General features: G+C 34.0%; 1 protein-coding gene across 2 annotated transcripts in view; it reads right to left on the bottom strand.

The window, feature by feature from the left end:
* Window positions 1-26,280, bottom strand: part of Mdga2 (MAM domain containing glycosylphosphatidylinositol anchor 2) — an 839,948-nt gene that overhangs the window by 335,541 nt on the left and 478,127 nt on the right. For both annotated transcript variants that reach the window (XM_063247142.1, XM_063247137.1), the window contains exon 5: window positions 22,954-23,086. In XM_063247142.1, coding sequence (XP_063103212.1) covers window positions 22,954-23,086 — 133 coding nt within the window. The remainder of the gene's footprint in view (window positions 1-22,953; window positions 23,087-26,280) is intronic.

Here is a 26,280-nt window from a genome sequence, read left to right on the forward strand (position 1 = left end):
TTCCAGACCAAACTATTAATAGAACTACAATTACTAAAAGAGAAAGCATATTTTAGGAAATATCTTTGAGAAAGGAAATTCTTTCCATGTCCTTCAGCACCTTTTTTCCCCCTACAAAACATAAAGTAAAGTTTTCTTGGACCAAGGAGAAGATGCATCGGAGAATGAGTGACTTTTGGATCCTTACACAGGAAATCCTGAAAGTTTGGATAGTGAAGACCAGAGGGTTCTGTCTGCCTCCTCATGTTTCAGAGTCACAGAGAGACACAATATTTCCATGGCCTTGAGAAACACCTCTTTATTCTTTAATGGCAGGAAACAAGAAGTAGAGAGACCTATTAGGTTTGAAAGTGTCAAGAAAACAGGAACGAATGTGGTTTCAGGTAAACATGCTTATGAACATATTGCATGCTATCTACTGGGAGAAAAGGAGGTAAAAATCTTGAAGACATAGGTATAGACAGAGACTTCATGAACAAAACTCAGAATGCATAAGAAACGCTTCAAAGAATAGACAACTGGTTTCTCAACTTATTAAAAAGCTTTTGAACATGAAAAGAAATCACCAACAGAGTGAAAAGAAAACCCACAGAATAGGAAAAGCTTCAACCCATCGTTCCTCAGACAAAGAACATCTGCATAGAACATATAAAGAATTGAAAAAATAATCAGGCACCCAGATTGAAAGACTCAGTTCTTAAATGGGCATCTGACACAAACAGACATTTCTCAGGTGAAATACAAATGACAAATAAATATATGAAAATATGTTCAATATTATTGGTCATTTGAGAGTTACAGATTAAAACAACAGTGATATTCCACCTCATTCCCAGAAAGAATGGCTATCAACAAGAAATCAACTGATAATAAGTGCTAGAGGGGTGATGGGCAAAGAGTAATCCTTCTCCACTGTTGGTGGGAGAGTAGACTGGTACAATCACTGTGGAAATCAGTGTGGAGATTCCTCAAAATACTAAAATTAGAGTTCCTAATCTATTCAGCTGTTCCCCTTCTGGGAATCTTTCCAGCAGAATTAAAAACATCATACTACATGATGTATGTGTAGTCATGTAATCTTTGAAACAGCTCAGACCCTCATCAGCTGAGGAACTGCTAAAAAGTATATGATATTTGTATACAATGGAATACTACTCAGTCATAAAGGAGGGCAAGCTTGAGATTTATATAGGTAAATGGGTGAAACTTGAGGCCACACTCATAAATGAATTAAATCAGACTCATGTGTAAACATCATGTTGTCTCCGTGGTTTCAGAAGCTCATAGAGTAGGTCTAAAATGTAAATCAGATATTGTGAAATGGGAAGAAATTCTTCAAAAATTAAAGAATTAGGATACATGAAGGGGAAAGGACAGTAGGGAGAAGAGAAAAATGTAAGTCAGTTATACTATTAGTGTCCTAGTTCATTAAAAAGTGAAGTTTATACTAATATAGATTGGAGAAACTTTTATGTCCATATTTTGTACCTTGAACAAGTACTTTAAAGATAACAATGTGTAACGTGTTAACTATTATTATTTTACTATTATTACTATGAAATTTTGTTTTAACTTTTTCCATAAAATTGAAAATAGTATTGAGACCTATGCCCCAAGTCATGGTAAAATACATTCTCCTCTAAAATGTATACAAAATTGGCTAGAAAAAATTTCTCTTATTATGATACAATACGTGGTTGAAAGAAAATAAGGTTAAACTACAAATAATGCAAAAACAGATATGTTTCTCAAATATGACTTTATATATTGGGATTCATGCCCATTACAGACTTTAGTAATTCAGTCTCTCACGAGCTCTAGATGAGTAATACTTGATTTAATTTTGGGTTAATTAATATACATTCGATAGGAAGAGAAAAACTAGTAAAAGTCAATAACCTGTTGGTCTTTTTGTTGGGCTTTGCTTTTATTGCTAACTAACATCATAGTTAGGGTATTACTGTGTCAGTTAAGGGAAAGTAAAACTGAGAAGTGAGCAAAAGAAAGGAAAAAAAAGCAGTAAAAGAAACAGGCAAAGGAAATGTCAGTGTGTATAGTCTCCCAGCCCGGCTGATGAGGCAAAGTTCAGTTTTACGTGCCCTTGGGAAGGTATTGGCCGGCCAATCGTCTTGTATGGTTGAAAATGTGTGTCAATATTGTTTACATTGTGAATCATTATTCTGCCAGTGTTAGTCAATTCAATTAAAGGAAACTGAGTGTCAGTACTGTGTCAGTGCTATGTTGAAATTAAGGAAGAACATTTGCAAGGATACAATGGGTTTTGTTATAGGAAATCCCCTCAAGCCATTATGGTTAAAATTAGGGGAAAACATTTGCAAGGATAGAATATATTTTGTTGGAGGAAATTCTCTCAAGCCTACATGGTGCACTGTATGAATGATATGTCATTTTACTTTTCTTTTGCAGAAACTGATGGAGGTTTGATAGACCAGAAATTATGCATAGCCCCAGAGAAAATTTAAATGAGTTCTTGTGGTGACTTTGAACCCTGGCAGTGTAGGGCATGAAATTTGTTTGTATCATTATAGGAAATGGAAGGATTATGTAGATACCCATGAAAGAACTTGACTCTCCTTATCTATAAGAACTAACATGACAACTAACAAAAACTACCCAGGAGGCAGAAAATCATATCTGACTCTTGAGAGATTTTAGATGGGCTCTTTGGGGGCAACTCGGACTGCTGATCACAGCCACACCCCTCTTCAGCTGGAAGAAGCCAGAGCAGTCTTTGTTCATTGCCCCTTCTAGCAGATGAGGGTACCACTGGAGAGAGGGGTTGGGTGAGTTGTTTGGCAGTAATACAGGGCAGCGCTTTTTGAAAAAATCTAGTGCAGATACATTGCAGCCATGAATGAAGGCCTGATCTTTAAAGGCCAGAACTTAAAGGACACAAGGACTGCACCTGCACACTTCCTGTAAGATCAAGTGCAGGGATTGACATTCAAATGTTATGATACAAACAACAAGGGGGAGATGCTGAAGACCAGAGGTGAACTGAGGACTAATTAGCCTCTTCTGAGAATACAAAGGAGAAAGACAAAACACAAGGTGATGGCAACTTGTAGAGAGAAAAGCTTATACAGATGAGATTAAGTTGTTTAGCTGAGCGTGTACTAGTAGATAATATAAGTCAGATGACTCTTGTGCTACTTAATTGCTTGTACTATGTCTGGGTGAATAAAAGCTACTTACTAAGAGGCAAGAGCACCTTGGCTGCCCCTGTGATAAACTGACTTTGGCTCATTCTTGTTTGGCACCTGGTCAGGGGAACAAACTAGTAGCAGGACTAGATCTCTGCAGTAGCACCTTGAGTGGGAAAAGTTATGAGGAATGAGCAGATTCCCCATCGGTGGCACCCAGGAAAGGGTCCTGGACTGTGGCAGGCCCTGTGGGTCTTCTACAGAGCATGACAAATGGGAAAACTAGAAATGGAACTATATTCTCAGGTGAGCAAGAGTCAATGAGATAAAAAGGTTACCACAGTCAATAAGCTATGGCAGTGGTTGACATACTACAATATCAAGACTGAATGATGTTCATGGGCATCACAAAGACAGTACTATGACAGTTGGCACTGTGCACACCTCTCTATCTTGTTCTTTGCAACAGAGGAGTTCTTGGTACAGTTGGTGTCATGCAGATTTATAAGAAACCACATTTGCTGCTCCTTAATTCCAGGTGCTCACAACTCATGGACAGAAAATTCAATATAAATATACCTAACAATGAAATTTATACTCCATGAAGTTTTCTTGGAAGATACCAGAGTTTTAAGAATAACACTTTGTGCAAAAACCACTTCAGCACAAAATCATCACAGCATGGATTTGCTATTTCTGATGTCTGGTATTCTCTTGCAGTGATTCTCCACTTAGCAAATCAGCCAACAAGTAATTTATTATGCTCGAATATCAGTATCCATTTTTTAATTCAATTTTTTAGCTTTTGTACAGGCTAATTGATTTGCTTCCTCTTTTCTATTAGGACATTTGTCTTTGTCCTTTCCCTAAATATTTAGGGATAAGACATCAGCATGAATTTTTTGTTTATATGTTGGTTTGTTTTATACGTATCACCTTCTCCTAACAGGGAATCTGATAATGAATAAAGTACTCAATAAAGTCTTATTGAATAAAAAATATATTAGATTTTAAAATTAAAGAACAGAACTCCACCTATGGCATATTTAACCAAAAATCAAAACTTACACAGAAAAAAAAATAAAAACAAAAATAATGTGAAAAAAGGGACAGATAGCTCAAGATTTCATGAGTCATTCACTGGAAACATTAGTTGTGAAGACTAATTGCTTCGTTCATTGTTCCATTCATTTCCCATTACCTATACTGTATATTAGTCACATTCCTATTGCTGCGAAAAACTACCTGACACAACTGTAAGGAGGAAAAGTTTAATTTGGCTCCTGATTCAGGAAATTTATTTCATGGATAGCTGGTTCTGAGGAAGAAGATTCATAGTCAAGGGGCAGAGTGGAGGAAAGCTGCTCACTTGATGAGAAATGGAAGCAGAGACACGGGAGGAGCTGGGAGGAACATACACCCTCTAAGTGACATCACAGTGACACACTGTTGAGTCCTCGCCTCCCAGGAGCATATTTAGTTTAATCGATGTATCATGCACAGGTGAGTACCGCACACCTGTGATCCAATCACCTTCCAAAAGCTCCATCTCTGAACATGAGCTCTTTGGGGAAAGTTCTATCAAAACCATAGCAAGATGGTAAATAATTCCTCTATCAAAAGTTAGTACACTACTATCAAAAATAAGCCTATTATATATGCACCTTTTACTTCATTCTTTGTTCAGTTGTATGACTGATGGGTGCCATTAATAAAATAATTAAGCTGAAATTTGTCTCTGGGACCAAAAGTTAAACATCACATGGTTATTTTCATTAGAAAACTGGTATGGAGATAATTCAATGTAGACTTAATAAATCAGTCAAGATTTGAGGCTCATTTTGAAAGTGTGATAAAGCAACAACAGCAAATAAAAAGACACATCTACAACCATCTGGTGTTGATCTTGTAGCCACATTTTAATTTTTTTTTATCTTCTACTATGGAACAGATATTCTTGTAGTTGTAAAAATACTTTATCTGATAAACATCAGGTATTCATTTTATTACCCATCCAGAAAACACTTTATTTCAAGGTTGTGTTCTGATTCTTTTAGGAGTTTGTAAATTAATTTAATTTTACTTTTTAGCTGGGTTGTCTTCACTAATATTACAGAATACTGTCAAATAAATCTGTCTCAGCCAAGCTTCTGTTTTTCCTTTAAGGGAATTTTGTTAGATAATTTACAAGGCAATGCCTGCAGCAAATTTCCAACACGATTCAGAAAACATCTGGACATGAAGCTTTATCTTATGACATACCCATGCGCTGGTTACTAGATGTCTAAGATGGTCCCATGATAAACACTAAACATCTGGAGTTTAATAACCCTGGTCATTGCTAGCAACACAATAAAGTGATTGCAAATAGAGGGCTGACTAGTATTTTATTACAAGAAGGGTTCTAATTTAATACATATTTTTCAAGTACAAATCTATAAAGATTTTCTTATGGACATTGGATGTATTAAAACAAACAAAAAACCTGTTCTCCTGGAGTATGCAAACAGACAGAGATGATTACATCCCTTAATATATATAAGGTACTCTCCAAAATGCTTTCAATATATTGAATTATTTAAATACGAGAAGTAGGTACAAATATTCTTAGCTTTACTTAGACAAAACTGATGAACAATTTAAAAGTGGTTCATATAAACCTGTCCAAAGTCTGACAGCTATGAAATGTTCAAGCTGGGATTCTAACCTAGACAGCAGGCTTGAGACAGGTGTATCATACTGCAGATAAACTTTGCCATGAATTACATAAAATTAATACTTTTCAAATTCAATTATTTGATTGTATATATGTAAGAAGAATTGGAACTGTCTTTCCAAAAAAAGAAGAGATAACAAAAATATTATTTACTATATTATAAAATAAAAATCAGGCAGTGCCAGGTGTGATGCTACATGTCTGTAATCCCAGAATTCTAAGAAGCAGAGGCAGGAGGATTTTAAGCTCAAGCCGAGCCTGGACAAATTAGTGACTTACTGGGATGCAATCTAAAAATTAAAATTAAAAGGATTGGAAATATACTTCAATGAAATGATTTGTGATATATTTAAATTATAACTCTGAAGCCTAAATTCTAAGGGCAAAGCTTATTTATAGTAAATAATTAAAAGACTTTGTAGAACAGAACATATTTGCAAAGTATATGTTTTATGATAGATCAATGTGCAAAACACACAGGGGCTCAAACATCTTAACAGCAAAAAAACAACTCAATTGTTGAATAATCATTTCTCAAAAGAAAATAGACAAGCAGTCATCAGGATTAGAAAAAACACTGAATTATCATTAACCATCAGTAATTTACCTCCATCAGAATGGCTGCTAGAAAGAAGACAAAAGGCAGCAAGCCTTCATGAGGATACAGGGCAAAGGAATCACTATCATGCAGCTGGTGGAATGAAAATTAATACAGCCTTTGTTGGAAACAATATGGAGATTCCTCACATAATTAAAAACTTCCATGTGACCGAGCAATCCAACTACTAGATGTATCCAAAGGAAATTCACCAGCTCGTCAAATATACATCTGCATTTTCATGCTTGCTGTAGCATTATTTATACAGCTCAAGATATGGAATCAGTTTGAGTGTTCATCCGTGATAAAATGAAACCAGAAAAATGTGGCATCTTTATAAAGTGCAATACAGTTTAGATGTAAAATAAGTAACAACTGTCATTCATGAGAGCATGAATGAACCAGGGGATATTATGTAAAAAAGATAATTTAGATAGAAACATAAATATTGTATAAAGTCTCTCACATGTCTTATGTAAAGAAACGAAAGTAGAATCATGGTTATCAAGGGTTGGGGGTTTGAGAGTAATTGTTGGAGAGATGTTAGTCAAGGAAGGAATACATTCAAGAGGTCTAATTGGCAAAATGCTAACAGTGGGTAATTATGTTGCATTCTTGAAAAAAAGCAAAGAGTAAATATATTCTCACTACAAATGATAAATACATGAAGTAATCATATATTGATTACCTAGATTTAATCACTCAACAATACATGCACACTTCAAAATTCAGTGTACTTAATGAATATATATATATATATATATATATATATATATGCAATAATACATCAGTTCATGAACCCTTTTGTTCATAAGCAATTTGATTTGCAAACAGAAGCATCTGGCAAAATTTTACTTTCTCAAACTAGGCATAGTGAGAAAAATACAACTACAACCATCTTCCCCAAAACTGTGGAATGAATTAAATTTATGAACAGAGGTGCTGCTGCACAATTGTATCCTATACCTAAAATAAATTATTTTAAAAAATTATTTAAAATGCATCTTTTAAAAAAATAAAGCAACAAAAAAATAAAAAAATAAGTAAGTGGGATATATCAAGGTAAAACACTTCTGCATAATAAAGGAAACAATCCACAGAGTTAAAAAGCAATCCATGGAATGGAAAAAATACCTGTAAGCTTTATACGCAATTAACAATTAAACTAAAAAACATAAGAAATGTGTACACGTCAACAGCAGAAAAGCAAGCAAAAGTAAAAACCTAATAATCTTATTTTTGAAACAAGGACTTGCTCTGTTCTCCTGCCTGGCTTTAAAGTTACTATGATCCTCCTGACTCTCTTAATAACATCACTTTAAAATGGCTTAAATACTTAAATAAGTATTTGTTCACAAAAGTCAAACAAATGCCTAACAAGTATATGAAAACTTCTTCATGTTGTCATCATCAGAGAAATGTGAATCAAAACTACAATAAGATATCCCCTCCCACTGTCAAGGACAGGTATTATTTTTAAAAGTATAATAGCATCAACAAGAACTTGGAGAAACTGGAAAATTTGCACATTGTTTGGAACACAAAATGATTCAGTTTCAAGAGAAAATAGTTGAAGTGGCCTTAGAAAATACAAACAAAATATCATAACAATTTCATTCCTGAAATAGAATATTTATGAAAGAAATACAACCAAGATTTCAGAAATATTAGTATTCCTATATTCACCACTGCACACTGGGTAAGAACTAGAAACAACCCGGGAGCAATGATAGATGGGGAAAACAAAAAGAAGCAAGATGTATTAAGTACAAGAACAAATTCTCTGTAATGAGTTTTATCATTATGCACATACAAAATGTACCAATAAAATAGAAAAAAATCATAAAAAAGAAAAAGGTCATCTATACATGCAGCAGAATAATATTCAGCCTTACAATGAAGGAAATATGGATGGCTTCCAGTAAAGATGGCAGAGAGATAGAGCAGAATATAGAGGCTCCCTGAGACAGAAAACTCAGATAAAACAACACACCGTGGAGTGTCCCGGACAGAGGGAAATGGATCCTATCCACCCAGAAAGAAACTAAAATGAAAAGAATCAGTCAAACATGCAGTCCCAGGGCTACTATTGAGGCAGCTAAGATTCCATGCTCTTTAGCGCCCAAATTCCCACCGCTTCAACTCATTGGAACCACAGTCTCACTGAAGTGCAGTCGCACTGAAGTTGGAGGTCAGTGAGCCAAATGGAGACTGGAGCCAGCAAGGGACCTACATCGACCTGCAGTGCGTGCCGGGAATAAAACCTTTCCATGGGAAAAGGGCATGAATGGAATGGCATTTTGGAATTGGGCAGGATTGGCAAGAACAAGGAATAGCAGTGACTTCAGTCAGTTGTTCTCTTCCAGACAAGATTGGTGGGCTAATCTTGGCCTGGATCATACCCCTGGCTGAGACCCAATAAGTTGTCCTCAATGAATTCCTACCTGCAGTGCACACTAATGCAGTGAAGGCCTCAGCAGGTTGACTGACCTGGAGGGGAGGAGCCAGCATATGCTGCACCTGTTTGCACCTCAATAACACACTGGAGTAGACAGGATTACCTAGCCAGTACACTTAAGGAGAACCATAACCAACAAGGAAAGGGATTAGGACTTCCTTTATATGCCTCTCTGGAAGAAACCAAAAACATAAGAAGAGGAAGCAACAAGAAAAAGTCCCCAGCCCCCAACCCTGAGAACATTGATCCAGGAGAGGCAAATACAAAAGAGGTTGAGGACAGCAAATATGTATTATCACACACGGCATCGGTGGACATAAAGAGATATCTTTGGGACCTCATAGACGAGTTCAAAAATGAAATATTTAACCAAGTAAAGCAAGATATAAGTATATTAATAAAGTAAATGCTAAGCATCTCTCAAGAAGACACAGATGGAAGAATGGAGGAGAACAAAAAAAGGAGAGAAATGTTTGATGAAGAATATAAAGAAAACATAGAATACATGACGCAGGTTCAAAGAGATTACCAGGAAAAAAAAAAAAAAAAAAAACTCCATTGAAAGTTGGCAAAACAGCTTGAAAGAAGCTAAGGATAGATTATTCAAACTGGAAGACAGGTTTGCAATGTGGGATCATGAAAGAAAAAATTTCATAAAAGCAACAAAGAAACGGGCAGTAACAATACAAAGACTAGAATATGACAGGAAGATCTATAACTTAAGAATAAAGAATGTGAGTGAAGAAGCAGGGGTACAAACAGAGGAACTACAAAGGCAAGCCACAGAAATAATTAAGGAAAACTTCCCAAGCATAAGAAAATGAAATGATATTCAGATGCATAAGGCATACAGAACTCCAATCACCTACAACCAAAACAGAGCTACACCTAGGCATATAATAATCAAGATCTCAGAAATTCATTATAAGAACAAAATATTAAAAGCCATCAGAGAAAAGAAACACATCACCTATAAAGAAAAACTCATCAAAATCATGGCAGACTTCTCAACACAGACCATCAAATCAAGAAAAGCTTGGAGTGAAGTATTCCAAGCCCTGAAAGAAAATAACCTCCAACCCAGATTGATGTACCCTGAAAAACTGTCTCTAGAAATTAATGGAGAAACAAGATTCTTCCAAGACAAAGAGGAACTGGGGGAATTGGCAACCACCAATCCAACTCTACAGAGAATACTGAAAGACATTCTAGAGACAGAGAGAAAAGTACTAGGATTCCAGGAACAGTGGCAGAGAGGCCTCAATGAATGGAGCAGAAAGTGGAACAAAGAAGCAAAGCAGACAACTAATGACAGAAAAATAGCACAACAGAAATGAGGCAGAGAAGGTTGACTATAGATGGCCTTGATACACTAAAAAAAAAAAAAAAAAAAAAAAAAAGCACAGGCAGAGTAGATCAGGAGGTAGGGTCCACCAAGATGCTCTTAATAGGAAATATAATTAACCTGAAAAATGGTTTATGGACTGAAAATCAAATATGAGAAAACAATGCTCTAAGTTACAGGGAACCAGAGAGTAATAGGGGCAACTTGACCAGTATTTGTAGAGAGGTTGGAAAAACGGGTTTTAATAGGTAAAGGAATACAACTAGAGATCAAGTCTAGGAGGGAGAAGGCTCAGAACCACTTAGGCAAATAGCAGGTTGGCCCTCCAATCTAAAAACTGAGTGTGTTGGTGGGACCCAAAAATGCACAGTGCACCCTGGGAGAGTGAAAGGGGCAAAATAGTCTTTAAAAAGATGGCAGAGGATATTGTTAATAGTGTATCAGGTTTTAAAACCCACATTACTTGCACCACTCTGCTTAGATTTTATTCTGTCCCACTTTTGTCTACTTGCTCTAGATCTGAGGGCACAGACAGCTATCCCAAAAATAACAGAATATAGAATGGTAATCATCTTTAATTTCCTATTAACTTAATCTGGAGCCCGGTATAACTTTTACTGTTTTATCATAACTGATCTTGGTTAAATCTGGTTTGTTGTTTGATTGCTGTTTGGTATCTACAGATTTTATTCAAAACTGTTACGACAGTATCATGTTTGTGAGTATAGGCAACTATACTGAAGATGACAAGATTCACTATGATACCCATTCTGGTTTGATTATTAACTGTTTTGAAGTTTGACACTATCTACAAAGTTTGGTTTTATTAATATTGTTATGTACTGTTATATTCAATTATACTATGTCTGATGATATAGACAATTCTATTGAAGATAACAAGAGACAACGCGGGAACCATGGTAGAACTCCTCTGATAGTGGTTTTATATGTCTTTTTCATTTCATGTGTTTATAGGAACATGTTTTGTTTTGTATTGCTTTGTTTTGTTTCCCTTTCTAATATAGAAAGTATAGAGATACATGTTAAGACTCATGCATGCATAGAAACTATAAACAGTTTATAAGAACTGATCTTACAACGCATGATGAACTGAAATAATACTTTGAAGAAAAAGAGACACTACAGTACCCAGTGCTGAATCTGTAGTGTCATGATGTGAATTCCAGCAATTCTTTGTTCAGAGTGATTTTAGCCTGCTTTGATTTGTTTAATCTTAGCATAGATGAAAGTATGGATAACTGCATGTATGTTTAAGTGTATAGGATTGATAACCATATTATTAAGTTTTTGTTGGATAGTTGAACAGAACTATTTACAGTCTCGCTGTTTGAATTCCCACTTTGTATATTTCACTTTTGTATCTTGAACAACTATTTGTAAGAGGACAATATGTAATCATCAACTATTGATCTCTTACTGTTTATTTTTTCTTTGAAAGTATGTATTTTTCTACCTGTTTTCTGTTTTGTTTAGTCTTTCTTTAAGTAAAATTTTTAAAAAAGAAGGAAATATGTGAAAGCAAGGATGAACAGTCAAATTCTCTCTTTTTTTTTAACTTCGTCTTTTGCATTTGAACAGCAAGCTTTTGTTGTTGTTGTTGTTGTTGTTTTTGTTTGTCTTTTTCCTTTTTATCGGTACCGGGGATCAAACTCACCACTGCCTGCTTTCAAGGCAGGCGCTTATGCCACTGAGCTAAATCCCCAGCCCTAAAACAGTCAAATTCTTAGAATGAAGTGGTGAGAAGATAGATGCTAGTGGCTGGAGGAGGAGAATGAGGAATTACTACTCATGAGGAATGCATTTCAGGCAAGTAACTATGCACAGCTTTTATAGATGAGCGGGATGACTCAATAAGACTATGTCTACAATCAATTATTGTTTACTTAAAATTTTGTTGAGTATATACGTCATACTGAGTTTTTACTACAAAAATAAAGTGAAATATAGTTAAAATTCATATTTCACTAATAAATAGATGAATGTACCAAATAGTGGATCTGAATCCAAAGTGTCTTTGGTTTTAGAGTCATTTTAATAGACTGAGTTACAAAGCCCAACAGCTATGTTTTCCACTAGAACAAGTGACAGTTTTATAGGACTTATGGTAGAGTTCACTAAAATATCAAATTGTTTTACTATAAATATAAATGATACTTAATGCTGCTATTACAGAACTAATTCAAAGAATCTATTGATGTCTCTTTAGAAATTTCAAACAAATATTTAAATATATTTATGTAATTTCTAGAAAATACTACTACATGATAAGAGAGGGTATTTTTGGGAGGTGCTTCTTGAGACCAAGTTTCACTATGCAGTCCAGACAAGCCTTGAACTCACTTTGTAGCCCAGGCTGATCTCAAACTCACAGTGATCCTCCTCCCTCAGCCTCTCGAGTGCTGGGATTACAGGTGTGTGTCACCATGCCTCGCTAGGCAATTATTTTTTGATTAAGATAATAATCAATGTTTACATATAAAATAAATAAGTTCTAGAAAATGGAATATTAAGGAAAAAACACATTTTCTGTTTTTTTTAAATCTAATTAGTGAACTATTATGACACCATTTGTTTTTACTATATATTTTTTTTTCTTTTTCAATATCTTAGGTTTATATATGCTAGTTTGTCTTGTTAAAACTCCAGCAACTTGGAAATTAGACCCATTTTTCATGTTCTTTAACATTAGGTCTGTTTCTATAATACTGCTTTTCTAAACCCACATTCATATTTAATGTTTTGTTTTAGCACATCATATTTCACATGCAGACTGCTGCATATCCTTGAGTTTTCAGGTTCTTTGAAATGTAATATCCTATCATTGCACAGTTTATAATGCCATAATTATTCATGAATAGTACATTGATTGCTTTTCTCTGATGATTCCAAAGTAAAAAAAAAAAAAAAAGACAGTTTTTATCAGCTTAAATTTAAAATCAGTAGACAATTTTCAAATAGGCAGGCTATTGAATATTAGGTATTCCTAATCAAGAGAATTAGAAAATAAAATAAGAGTAGTATATCCCCTCCTTAGTAGATACAATTCTAGAGAAATGTATTAAGAGCCCATATTGCATTGCTTGTATTTCTAATAGTTGTACTCATTTATTTTCTGTTGTGTCTTTTTTTTCTTCATTCTGGAAATATGTATTTTAATTTTCACTGAATATTTAACAAGATTTTTATGGAATCCCTCACATAGTGTGAAAGTCCAACCTTATAAAATTGCCTACTTTCAGTATTTTATGTCTACAAACTTTTCAAGAAATTAAAACAGACTGGCATTGCTAAATTGTGCTAAAGAGAACGCCACCTTATCATACTTCACTTTGATTGTCTTTTTAAAACTCTTGCCTTTTATTTGAAAAAGCAAAATGTTTTGCTCAGCTATCCCATTTTGCTCACATTATTCCCAACGTGGATATCTCAAGAGTAGGTCCATACACCTCTCACATCTATGTGTGTCAAAAATTATATTCCTGGTATTAATTGCTATTCTTTTATTAGTATATGTTTGTATCATGTAATGATTACATTCATTGTAAGGAGGTGGTACATGTACATAATACATCTTAATTCTTTTATATTTAATCCTTTTCCATTCCTAGTATCTTGATAATGTTTATTCTTTTCAAAGTAAGGCAACTAGTATCATTAAAAGAGCAAAAAGTTAGGGTCATATGGAACAAATTCTTCTTGAACAGTGCATCTATCTGGAAGCAACACTGATTACTGCAGATTCACTAGACAGCATGTGATTGAATAATACAGTCAGTAAAATGCTCAAACATTACAGCAACTCAAGGAGAATGGCTAGAAGGCGTAGGCAGCAAGAAACGCCACTCTAAACACAAACTACAGTGTGTTACTGCCACTGGATATGCAGTACCTATTTCCATAGCAATAAAGCAGCATCAAAGAGACCACATTGCTGTGCAGAAAAGAAATTAAGAGGAATCTTTTAGAGCGGACTTTATAGAACCTGGAAGTTGAAGGCACAGTTAAAATCATTTTGATGCTTTGGCAAAAGTTACCAAAACATTAAACCAATATTGCCTTCCAGACTTAAAATCAAAGAGTTGATATCAGTGTACCTCTGATGCTCTGCTCATCCATTACTTCTGAGCCTCCCAAACTTCCTTTATCATGGGAGTCCCTGTAGCAATGATATAAAAAACTTCTAATATGGACTTCCACATGAACTGTTTTCCAAATTTAGTTAAAAGCCTCAAAAGAAAGCAATGTGAATCTTTTAAGCTATGTCCAATTAGAACACACATATTTCCAGCCCAACAGTGACCACAGAGTTACATTAAGCTACAGTGATAATCAGTGTGTTTACCATATCAGAATATTGGGGTTGAAAACACAAATTTATGTGTTACATAAAGAAAAGCTCTTGGTATTTTGGCAGTACTTTAGATTGTAAAATCTCTCAGTATTCTTTGATAAAGTTAACAATCAATTCCCATCTCACTGATATAAATTATTTGAATGTATGTTTATCTCACACTCATTGGAATGCCTGATTTGAAAAAAACAGCAAGAATATGTTTAGGTGTATTTATTATGTAAATAAATATAGCACATTACAAAAAATTGCATAAAATCTAGCAAAACAAATGCAAAAAACATACTCTAATATATTAGACATATAATTTACATTTAATGAATATACAACATTTGGTGTTTACTTGTGTCTCAATTGAAAAATATTTTGAATTTAGCTATGATTAAATTATTTCTGCTGAAAAGTACAGGTTAATAGAGTCTGTCAGTGATAATTTCTGCTAACTAAAACAATTTTAAAAATTGAAGTGAATGGGCCTCTCTGCTTGAAGAATGCCAACCACCATAAAGAGCCCACTACTTGCTGGCTATTTTAAATATACAGTCTCATTTCATGTGCACAGTAGTGATAACAAACTAGGGTTCTGCAGGAAAATTGATAGTATAAATGTCTTAAAATGAAAGAGAGCAGTAGCCGAGGAAACACCCTTTCTGTAAGTGTGGCGCCTCATTCTCAGGGACTTTTTGTTGTTGAAACTTACAATATTAGTTAAATGCCCAGTTTTAGCATTGGTGTAACCATTGTTAGAAACTCTTTTGTTGTCCTAGGCTATCTAGTCAATTTACTGAAAAGTCACGTACAAGAAAAGAAAGTGAAGATCAAAGAAAACTCTATTTCAGTTCATGCATTCCTCACATTTTCTCCACTCCCAGTGCTGGGGTTTGCATTCTGCCTCTTCACACTTACCCTTGTATTTCATTTTAAATTTTATGTTTAACTTATTTTATTAGTATATATTTGCAGGATGCAATGATGTCATTTACTGTGAGGAGTTTGATATTTTTACAAAAATTATTGACATCAAGGTCGTGCAAAGATTATCTCAAATATACCCATTAGTTCCAGAGATTATTTGATGACTATTTTTTGCTTCAATTGTAACTTCCTGTGTATATCAGGACAACAGCACAACCAGCTATTAATCTGAGATTTTCACTGAGGCCAAGGCATATATGATATTTATTAATATTAAAAGACAATTCTTTGACATAATTTATTCCAGAATGTTGGGTTAATAAATAACATAACATGTAACATATATTCATAGAAATTATTGTACATCTATCATAAGAACCAGTAATCTATACAATGAAATTTGTCAGTGAATGATCATGGACATATTCTAAACCATAAGTGTGACAAGCTCACAAACCATGAAGAAATTATAAACTGCAATTCTATTAAGTGAGCGAATATCTAAAATGAAATAATTATCAAGAGTTTCACTAGAAAAGTAAAATTTTGAATAGAACCAAGCCAATTTCTAAACCAAGTTTACAAATTCATAATCTAGGGGCAGTTTAAATTGATAATTACTTGTACTTAGATTTATAAAAGTCCTATTAATTTATTTTAGTATATCACACTCTCTACTCACCAAAACAAATGTAAAACAAATAGTTAAAGCTTGTTTAAGATTTTCTTATGAATGATTCTTAAAATTTTATTTAGGACTATTAAAAATATTCATGTTAAGAATAAATACATTACTTCAAAAAATATAATAAATGAAGTTTCTATATATTTGCTCAAGTATAGACTATTCAATATGGTCCAAAGTATTTATGTCGGGGCTGGAGGTTTAGCTCAGCAGCATAAGCGCCTGCCTTGAAAGCAGGCAGTTGTGAGTTCGATCCCCGGTACCGACAAAAAAAAGAAAAAGACAAAAAAAAAAAAAAAAAAAAAAAAAAAAAAAAAAAAACAAAGTATTTATGTCAGATTGTGATATAAGTAGCATTTCAACAATTTGCATACTTTGTAATAATTTTCTTCATGTTGTCTTTCATTTGGTTAACAAAATATTTTCCTCTTGTGTTCTCAGCCATCTGTAACTTCTGAATTATGATATCTTATGGGATACTGACCAATTCATAGAGGGGTATTATACGTAAGAATTCATAGTCGTAAAATAAACTTCAATGCCAGGGAGCTAAAAAATCCATTGCTAAAATAACAAAATGCAGAGACCCTCATTATGTCCAGACTTCTTATTATTATAGTAACAGTATTTTGGAAAGCCTCGTCAGTGATGGCAGATGTTTTGGAGCTATTAATGATATGAACAGCATGCTAAGTCACACATGCTGCAGGCTTGCCACCACGGGCTTTTGTCATTGTGTGGCCCAGGAAATTGTCTCTGGAAGACAGATGTTGAAACTCCACAATGGCAATTAGTTTGCCTCCAGTTCCTTGGTCTTTCTCATCTTCTATGTTTTCATCTTCTGAAGTCACATTAGTGAGAACAGCGCACATAAAGGTTTGATGACTTTAGGAAATGACAAAGCACTTAGACGAAAAATATTTTGCAAATTGATAAACAACCGTTTAAGTTGTGCTGATACACTTGATAAGCTGTTATCCTTTTCAAAATGAATGTTTTCTATTTATACTAAATATAGAATCCATAACAGTTTAATATATAAATATACCTAAAATATGCATAATTTCAAAGGAGATTTGTGGACAATATGAATAATTTTGAAGTGTTATGGACTAAGTTGAGTTTTCTCCCCTAATTCCTATGTCAAAGTCCTAGGCTCCAGTGTGATTTTATTTGGGGACAGAGCTTTAAAAAGGTAGATTAAGTTAATTGATGTTAGAGAATAGCATGCTAATACAAAGATACAAAGGGCTGATCTCCTTCCTGTAAAAGAAGGTACAATAGAGGTCTCTCTCTCTCTCTCTCTCTCTCTCTCTCCTTTCCTCCCTCTCTGTTTCCCTCCCTCCATTCACATATGGAAAGCAAAGAAGGCCATATGAGAGCAGAATGAGAAGGCACCCATCGAGAAGCCTGGAAGGCTTCCCACAACAGAAACCTGGATAGCTCCTTGATCTTGAACTTACAACCTCACTAGACAGTCTTATAAGTAAGCTGTGATGATTAGTAAAATAATAACTAGACTCTAACGCATGATTCTAATAATTATCTAGATTGTGTGGTGGTCATGTAAAGGCAGAGAGCTAAAAATCCATTTAACCAAGAAAAATGGCTGAGATTAGTATCAACTGCAGGTGACAACAAAATTCCTTCTGCTAGCTCCTTCTGTACATGAATGCCTACCCAAAGACAACACCTAACACAACACTGATTGTTTATGCATCTCATTTTATACCCAGTGCTATCAAAGTCATTGTAACTAAAGTATTATTTATTTCTTATAATACCAAGATAAATAGATGCCATTCTTCTAAATTTATGATTGCTGTTAATAGATTAGAGTATATAAAACCTTTTATATTGTAGTTCATAGCAATTTTATAACAATAATAGTTGGCTGGCTTAGACAAGAGAGACACTAACTTTATCTTCTATGATATTTATTTGGTAAAGGAGGAGAGAAAAACAGAGAGTGGAGGAGGAGAGGATGTATAGCTATGTGAGGGAGGAAAAAGAAGAGGGAGAGGGAGAAGAAGGGGAGAAAGAAGAAGAAACAGAAAAATGGAGAAAGGATGAAAGAGGAGGGATGCAGCTTTCTATGAATTCTCTAGCTGGTGATACTTTGGTGGTGACTTGCATTTTAGATATAAGGTAAATTTAGGAAGACATTCTAATTGGGTAATTTTTATAAATGCTAAGGTTGAACAGACTAAATCAAAGGACCTATATAATTAAGTAAAATTAGCCCGACTGTTTCCATTTCTTTATATAATTTATCGTGAACTCTCAAGCTGGCACAAAATGTTTTTCATCCTAGCATAGGTTAACCTCCTTAACTCTTATTCGCCTTTAAAAATCACGAGACATCAACATATAAGTACTTGAAATATATTAAAATAAATGAAATTCATTTTATCATAATTCTTATGTGCCCTCTTTGTTGAAAATGCACATAATCTGAGAAATTTAAAATAATTTACTCTCTGTTACCACTTCAAAGTACCCATATATTTGTTTAGATTATAAACTCACAATGTGAGCAGGTTTATTTTAATGTGATATGAGAAATAAATAATAGTAATGTTTTATTAATGAAGAGCAAATGTGATTTTTCTTCTGAATGCAAGAAGGATAACCTCAGTTGCTCAGTCTTGTTACAGTGCTGTCTCAATCGATCTGTGTTCATCCCAAGAAATAGATAAACATGGACTTTATTTCATTTTTTAAAATGTAATCAGCAGTCATGGCAAAGTTTGAGACATAAAAATAATACCATATCATGACACACTTCTGGGACAGGGTATCATTTCAAAGCATGTCCATCAATTAATGTGGCCCACAAATCATTGGACATTTTTCACAGCTGGCATAAAATTATGAATGGAAAACACACTGTTGGTCAATCTTTTTTTTTTTTTTTTAAATATCCTAACATTTACTTTGGTCATATTTTGATGAGTTTTAAAATGACTCCTAGACATTGTTTTCTGAGTATTTCTAGAAAGTTCCTATCACAAAATAAAATGGGGTCATGAAGCATATTAAAGTCTGATAAGACATTTTATTTCAATTATCTAAACTTGTTTAAAATATACATACTCCTGGTCCATTCATCAGAAAGCCTAATTCAATAGGCATGAGATGGACACAAGAAACAACCCCAAAAGTAAATTTTCTACTGCAAACTTAGAAACTATTACTCATAGCAGTCACTGTTTCAGTCTTAACATGTTAGGCAACTGGGGCGTTGTGTAAATCAGGTCTCTACCCTAATTGCAATTTAAACATTTATTTGATCACAGAGATACTGCAATGAAAGTTTATCTGTACTAAAGAGGATTAGTCAATTACTTGACCTCAATTATGAAAATAATCTCTACATTTGACAGTTTCATAAATATAATGGATTACAGAAGAGATTCACAAAATTTATAACATTCATAATATTATTTTTCCATGTACTTTGCAAACTGTGAGTTAAATCTATGGATATTTTCTCTGTGTCGCTTAGAGGTCCTTACAGCTTTATACAGAGCGCCTGATTTCTCACTGACGGCAGTAGTGACTCACACTCCTCTTTCCATGCTAGAAGAGCAGTGAGCTAACCTCTGTGTTCTTATTTTGGCATTGTTACAGACCTGTTTTCATGAAGATGCACTAAGCTTAATTTATTTTTGGGGCACTTTGAGAGCTACCTCAAAGGTTGCTATTTGAAATGCACAAACCCTTCCGACTCTGAGCACAGCCAGACGGGACAAAAGCAGATGCAAGCCTAGTATGAACAGGTGAAAGATCAGGCAGACCGTGTACTTCCTTGAATTCAGTAATGAACCAGGCAGGCATTAGCTCATATTTTCAACCAAATCATTTATCACAACCCTATATTCCTTGTGTGGGATGCATATCAATGTAAAATTTTTGTGAGATAATCTATAAAGAAGAATAATATTTTTTCTCTTTTTTACTTAATCTAGAATATACTTTAGCCAGGAAAAAAAAAAAAAAAACAATGGAAATAAATCGAAAGCTAAAATTACACACTCAGTCCTTTACCTGCTTGACCAACGGTAGTCAGGAATATTTCCTGCGCTGACATTTGTTAAAAACCAGCTAAGAATTATAATCATCCAGCTACTTCCAACATATTTCAGGAATTCTGAAACTGTCATGGCACTCTTCCCCATCCAACTTTAAGAAAGGAGTTCTTATTTACTCCAAATAAGAGACACTGGCTTAGCTTTTTAGCTCATTTTTCTCCAGCTTTTTAAAAGCTCAAGAGTTGATCACTCTTCTATTTAAAATAACTTTTCAAACATGAGGTCAACCTTGGCTCTACCCTTATTAGACTAAGAGATTTGGGGAAATAATAACGCCTTACATTTTGCAGCATAAAAATGTTAAACATAATTAATATTTATGTTTATAGAATTTTTGCAGCAGCCCTTAAACAATTTTTATCTGTTTTGAATTAGTTCCTTCTCTTCACAACCCAGTAAGAATATTTTATACACCACAGACTATTTTGTTATGTGTCAGACAGGAAAAAAAGCACACTAAAAAGTCACCTTGTAGTTATAAAGAAAAACTGAGACAATATATATGAAAATCTTTTAAAATTAATACAGCATTGCTAAAGCACAAGGTCGCAACATAAACAATATTTCCACGTTTCTGCTTTTCTCATTCTCCTGTGATGGCTTTACTCCTTGCATAGAACCAGCCCTATTTTATTTTTAACTTTTCTCTCCAGATCTCAAAAAGTACACTAAGGTAAATAAAACAAAATTAAACATAAAAATTCAGAATACATTTCATGCCAAGGACAAGATAATTACAACTAATTCTTATTTGGTAATGTCTTATTTTTATTTCTCAGTTTCCTCTTTCCTTTTTAAAAAATGGCATGCAATGATTAAGATGTATGAGTGTTATGTCCACTAAAACTGTATATTTTCATTCTTTTCTGCAACACAGTTTCTGTTAAATCTTTCTTGCTCTCAGCAATGAAGTTTACTTTTCTTTCCCACATGGTTCTCGTAGTTCCTTCTGATGAGTTTCATCTGGTACTTTGTGCAGCTTAAGGCAATTTACAGCTTAGTCTATATATTTTTTTTAATAACAATTATTTCTGACTCATATTAAAAGCCCAAGAATTTTCTGAGGAATAAATGAATAAGTGGAAAACGATTTAACATTTCCAATTTTTAGAAACTCAACAGAACACATGCGAGCACATTTGTTTCTTTGTTTTTTAACTTTCCAATAAAGCCCAACATTTATTCTTTTCAACAAACAAGCTGGATGATGTTGCTGGTTAAATCTTTGTTGAAAGAAGTAATAAAATATGTTCCATCTAGCTGGCTGCCGCGGCACACGCCTGTAATCCCAGCATTTAGGAGATTGAGGCAGGAGGACCACCAGGAGTTCAAGGCCAGCCTGGGCTACACAGTGAGTTCAAGGCCATTTTGGACCACATAGTGAAATTCTGTCTCAAAAAGATTAAAAACTCAAAAGTATGCTCCATCTGCTTGGCATTTGTCACCTCCTACAATTTGTGAGTTCAACAAAAAATAAGGCAAATGGGAGGACAATGACTTGCTAAAAAGATCCAGGAGCTAGTAGGGGTAGAACTGTGATCTAAGCCCACACAGACTAAATCTTTATTATGATATAGTCATTTCAAAGTAAAAATGTAGGGTTGGGGATTTAGCTCAGGGGCATAAGCACCTGCCTTGCAAGTGCGCAATCCTGCATTCGATCCTTGGTACCAATAAATAAATAAATAAATGAGTGAATTTTAAAAAATGTATTATTTTCTCAGAAAACTGGAATTTTTGTTGAAATATCAATTTATTATGAAAATTTTCTTTATTTCCAATCACACAGAAGACACTTTTGTTAAGGGTTCTCAGTTTGTTTGTTCACTTAGCACTATGTTCTTTTTTTTTTTTTTTTTTTTTTTTTTTTTGTCTTTTTCCTTTTTATCGGTACCGGGGATCGAACTCACGACTGCCTGCTTGCAAGGCAGGTGCTTATGCCACTGAGCTAAATCCCCAGCCCCAGCACTATGTTCTTAATTGCAGATGATCTGAGGTCTGTATTACTGCGTGCAAACTAACTTGATTTGCAACATTAAAAAATTTTTATTGGTACTTTTGTTAGGGGGCATTGCTGGGAACTGAACTCAGTAACTTATGCTTCCCAGGCAGGTGCTGGGCCACTGAGCTAAATCCCAACCCCAAATAGTTTTTAACATTTTTTAACAAAGATACTTTCCTAAAAGCACCAACCCAAACCTACCAATTACCTTTCTTGACTTGAAATTCAGTAAAAGAACGATTCTTAAATAGCTCTGGAACCATAAAACACTTTTAGCAACTTAGACACAAACCTAGAATGTGAAGAATCTAATAGTCCTCAAGAATTTCTTTAATCACAGTACAGATTTACTTGTGATACACATGAATACAACATTATAATGTTTGAAGGGACTATCATTTGTGTATGTTATACTGACAAACACGTTACAGGAGTAAATTGTAGTTAAATTTTATTATATACGTTGTAAATATTTCAGACTTCTCCGAAAAAAGACAGGCACTTAAGCCTGCATAAACTATAGGAATCATCTTGTCTATAAGATAAAGGAATCCTTTTAAAAATTAAAGAAAATGACATATAACTTACAGAGATAGTTTCATACCTGTTTTATTGGAAAGTCTAAATGACATCATCTTATCAGGAATATTGCATACATTCCTCACTGACGCAATGCAGCTATAATTAGCATAGTCCTGAGGTCGAAGATTCTTTAGTTTTAGGATCTTTGTTTCACCCTGAAAATGTGGAGAAGCTCATTAGAAAACAACTAATTGCCAGTAACATGAATCAATAAATCATAGCACTGTATTTTAAGAAATCCCACTAATACAGAATATGGCAGATTCTTTTTAAAAAGAACATAATCTAAATTTAAAAAGAAACATTCCTTTAAAAATAATACTAATATGCCTAGAGGTAAAAACTAACAGAGTATCATGAAAATTCATAACATTTCCTTTGCAAACTATGTTCCTAGGAGAAAAAAAATCTATTTCTGGTGGTAGTTATGCAAATTATTATGCAAAGATCAGAACAGTACACTTAATAATTGAGTTTATTCAACAAACACTGTGATCTTTGCAGACTTCATCATGAAACATTTATGAAAGAGAATGCTAAAGGATAGTCAATAAATGAAATACTGTTTAGAGCACAAAATTAATGAAATAAATCTAATGATATATAATTAAATTTATATGGATAAATATTTTGCTTATGCAGAGCGGTGGCAGGTGACAGGTTAAAAATGTATGCACGAAGTATGTTTCTATATTCTTATTGTTCTTTTGATTCTGTTTGTTGTTGGTCAGGAGTTCAAGGTTATGTCTGCCAGATAAAGTTATAGATGGAGGCATGTCACAAAAGTGTCCCAAAATGTTTTATAAACTGATGGGCCAGTAGGGTATAAAGCATTGAACTGAAATTGTTCAAACAGTAAAAAAGGAATAAATAAACAAATATAAAAAGAAAACCCTCCTGCTCGAGTCAAATTATGCCCCCAGGATCTCTGCCTCTTTGCCATTAATATGTGCTTACTTGAAACATTTCCTCTCATAAGTAACTTACTGTAATAATGGCACAAAAGGCCTCAATGACTTGAGTTTTGAAACAATTTTCAGCAAAACACTGCTTTTTCTCAGCTAACATCTGAGATAATCTGTATGAAACAATGATTTTTTTTTTTTCCACATAACTTGGGTAACAGTAGTCCAGTCCTATAAATTGCAATAGTTCCATATGCTAGAGAGAAGAACTGGAATATTTAGTGACTTAATTCATAAAAACACTGCTTTCCGTATGCAAAACACTTGCCTAAACATAGAGCTTTCCCTGTGTGTCCAGGGAATCTCTACTTTAGGCCACATGGCTTTACAAACCAAAATCCTCTGTGGTCACTATCAAGATTCAGATTGAAATCAGTCACGGTTTTAGCACTGTCCACAGAGGAATACCATAGTCTTTGGTTTTATTACTCACATTATGAAGTGACTCCCACAGTCAAGCTAACTAATGTACTCATCAGCTCACTCATTGTAGCTACTTTTCTTTTTCACTTTTTAAAAAATAGGAAACATATTCACATGGACTCCCTGTAAAATCACAGGAATGATAAGCTTTCAGCAAGACTTAGACTTTTTCTGTACTGTACAAATACAGATAAAGTCTGAGTGTTTTAGAACATTCTTAAAACATACCCTCTTATGCTAGAGTTCATACACACAAATTCCTTAAAATGCAGTAAAAATGTTCTTGGAGGCACTGAAGCAGAAGTTTATATTATGTACCCAGTCGACTGAGACAATTTTCAAATAATGGCTACATCCCACCTTTCCTAGCTCTGTGTCTCCACAGATCATTCAGATTCGGGGCTTTATGTATTTATTTATTTATTCTCTTCCTGCCACTTGTCTATCACTTACCTATTCCCTAAGATTGTAATCCATCTGGTCTGATTATCCCCATTATTACACGTCCCTGGGTGATGCATTATCCTCCTTGAGAAATTTCTAAAAGTCCTATTTTCCTGCTTTTTCCCAAGTATACATTCTTATTCCAGGATTCTCCCTTAAGTTTCAGATAATTCTGTGTGCATTTAATGCTTCACAGATACTTAACACTCAGCATATCCTAAACTGAACTTTAAACTCTTCCTGTGCAGCCATCTTCCTTCCTTAGTATCACGTACATTAGATTTAGTAATGTCTTTGTACTTATTCAGTTCCTGTCTCTACTAGACCCTTATATTGACCTCTAAACACGTTCAAATTCAGCTATTACTTTTAATCTATTTTTAACTGTATATTCAGCTGAAAACTTCCCGTATTCAATGTAGTTTAGGGATATAAGTAAGTGGAATGGTTTGTACTTAACTAGGATTTTTCTCAGCTTTTATAAAATATAATAGACAGATTTTTTTTAAAAGTATGTATTTAAGATAGACAGTTTGGGGACTGGGGATTTAGCTCATCGGTGTAAGCGCCTGCCTTGCAAGCAGGCAGTCGTGAGTTCAATCCCTGGTACCGATTAAAAAAAAAAAAAAAAAAAAGATAGTTTGATATTTTAATAAAGTTATATATTGTGAAGTAATCACCACAACCAGCCTAATTAATATGTCACTTTATAAAGTTATCAGTTACTTCAAATTTTTAAAATAAGAAATTTAATTGTGCTGTCTTGCTGCTGAATCACACAGGTCAATTGCTATTGTTCTCACGCATAAGCACACATAATAGCATGTCTTCCAAATTCCATGTAGCCCATTCTCCTTGTGTCTCTGGCCTTAGTTCATTCTCTTACTGCCTAAACACATGCAGAGTTCTTTTTCTACAGACTCTTTATCTCTCTACTTAACCAGCTATATCTAGATCTTGGATTATAAATCCCTTCCCCTTCACAGGGAAGTAGACCCTCACCTCCTGGAGTTTAGACATGTATCTGTTTCTTTTTAATAGCTTCATTCTCATGCATACTGAGGCAAAGAATTTATTTTCTTCTAGGTTCTTCACTTTGCCAAGAAATACCTGTAGGGTAGGACTGTCTATTTGCTTTCCTCTTTAGAGTATTATATTCACTGAACAGGATTTAGCATAGGAAGATACCATTTAAATTAATATCTTTATCAATTAAATATTCTGTAAATAGGGACTTCGTTAACATATATTTATCTTGTAGAATTTACCACTTGGTTGGCAATTAATATGAACTCAATAAATAGGTGCTAAATACATGAAATATAATCAGAGATTATAAAAACATAATGAAAAATGTCTTTACTGTCTTATAAATAAGCAATAATAATTTGTGTAAATAACAAGAAAGGAAAAATATGTATTTATTTATTAATAGTTTGTCTGGATTACTTTTATTTTTGGAAAGGATTTAAGGTAAAATTTCATAATCAGGTGAAATTTTAATCTTACCTACAAGA

The sequence above is a fragment of the Cavia porcellus genome, unplaced genomic scaffold, assembly GCF_034190915.1.
Source record: "Cavia porcellus strain 051 isolate PalLab524CR breed Dunkin Hartley unplaced genomic scaffold, mCavPor4.1 scaffold_1, whole genome shotgun sequence".
In the NCBI taxonomy this organism is placed as follows: domain Eukaryota; kingdom Metazoa; phylum Chordata; class Mammalia; order Rodentia; family Caviidae; genus Cavia; species Cavia porcellus.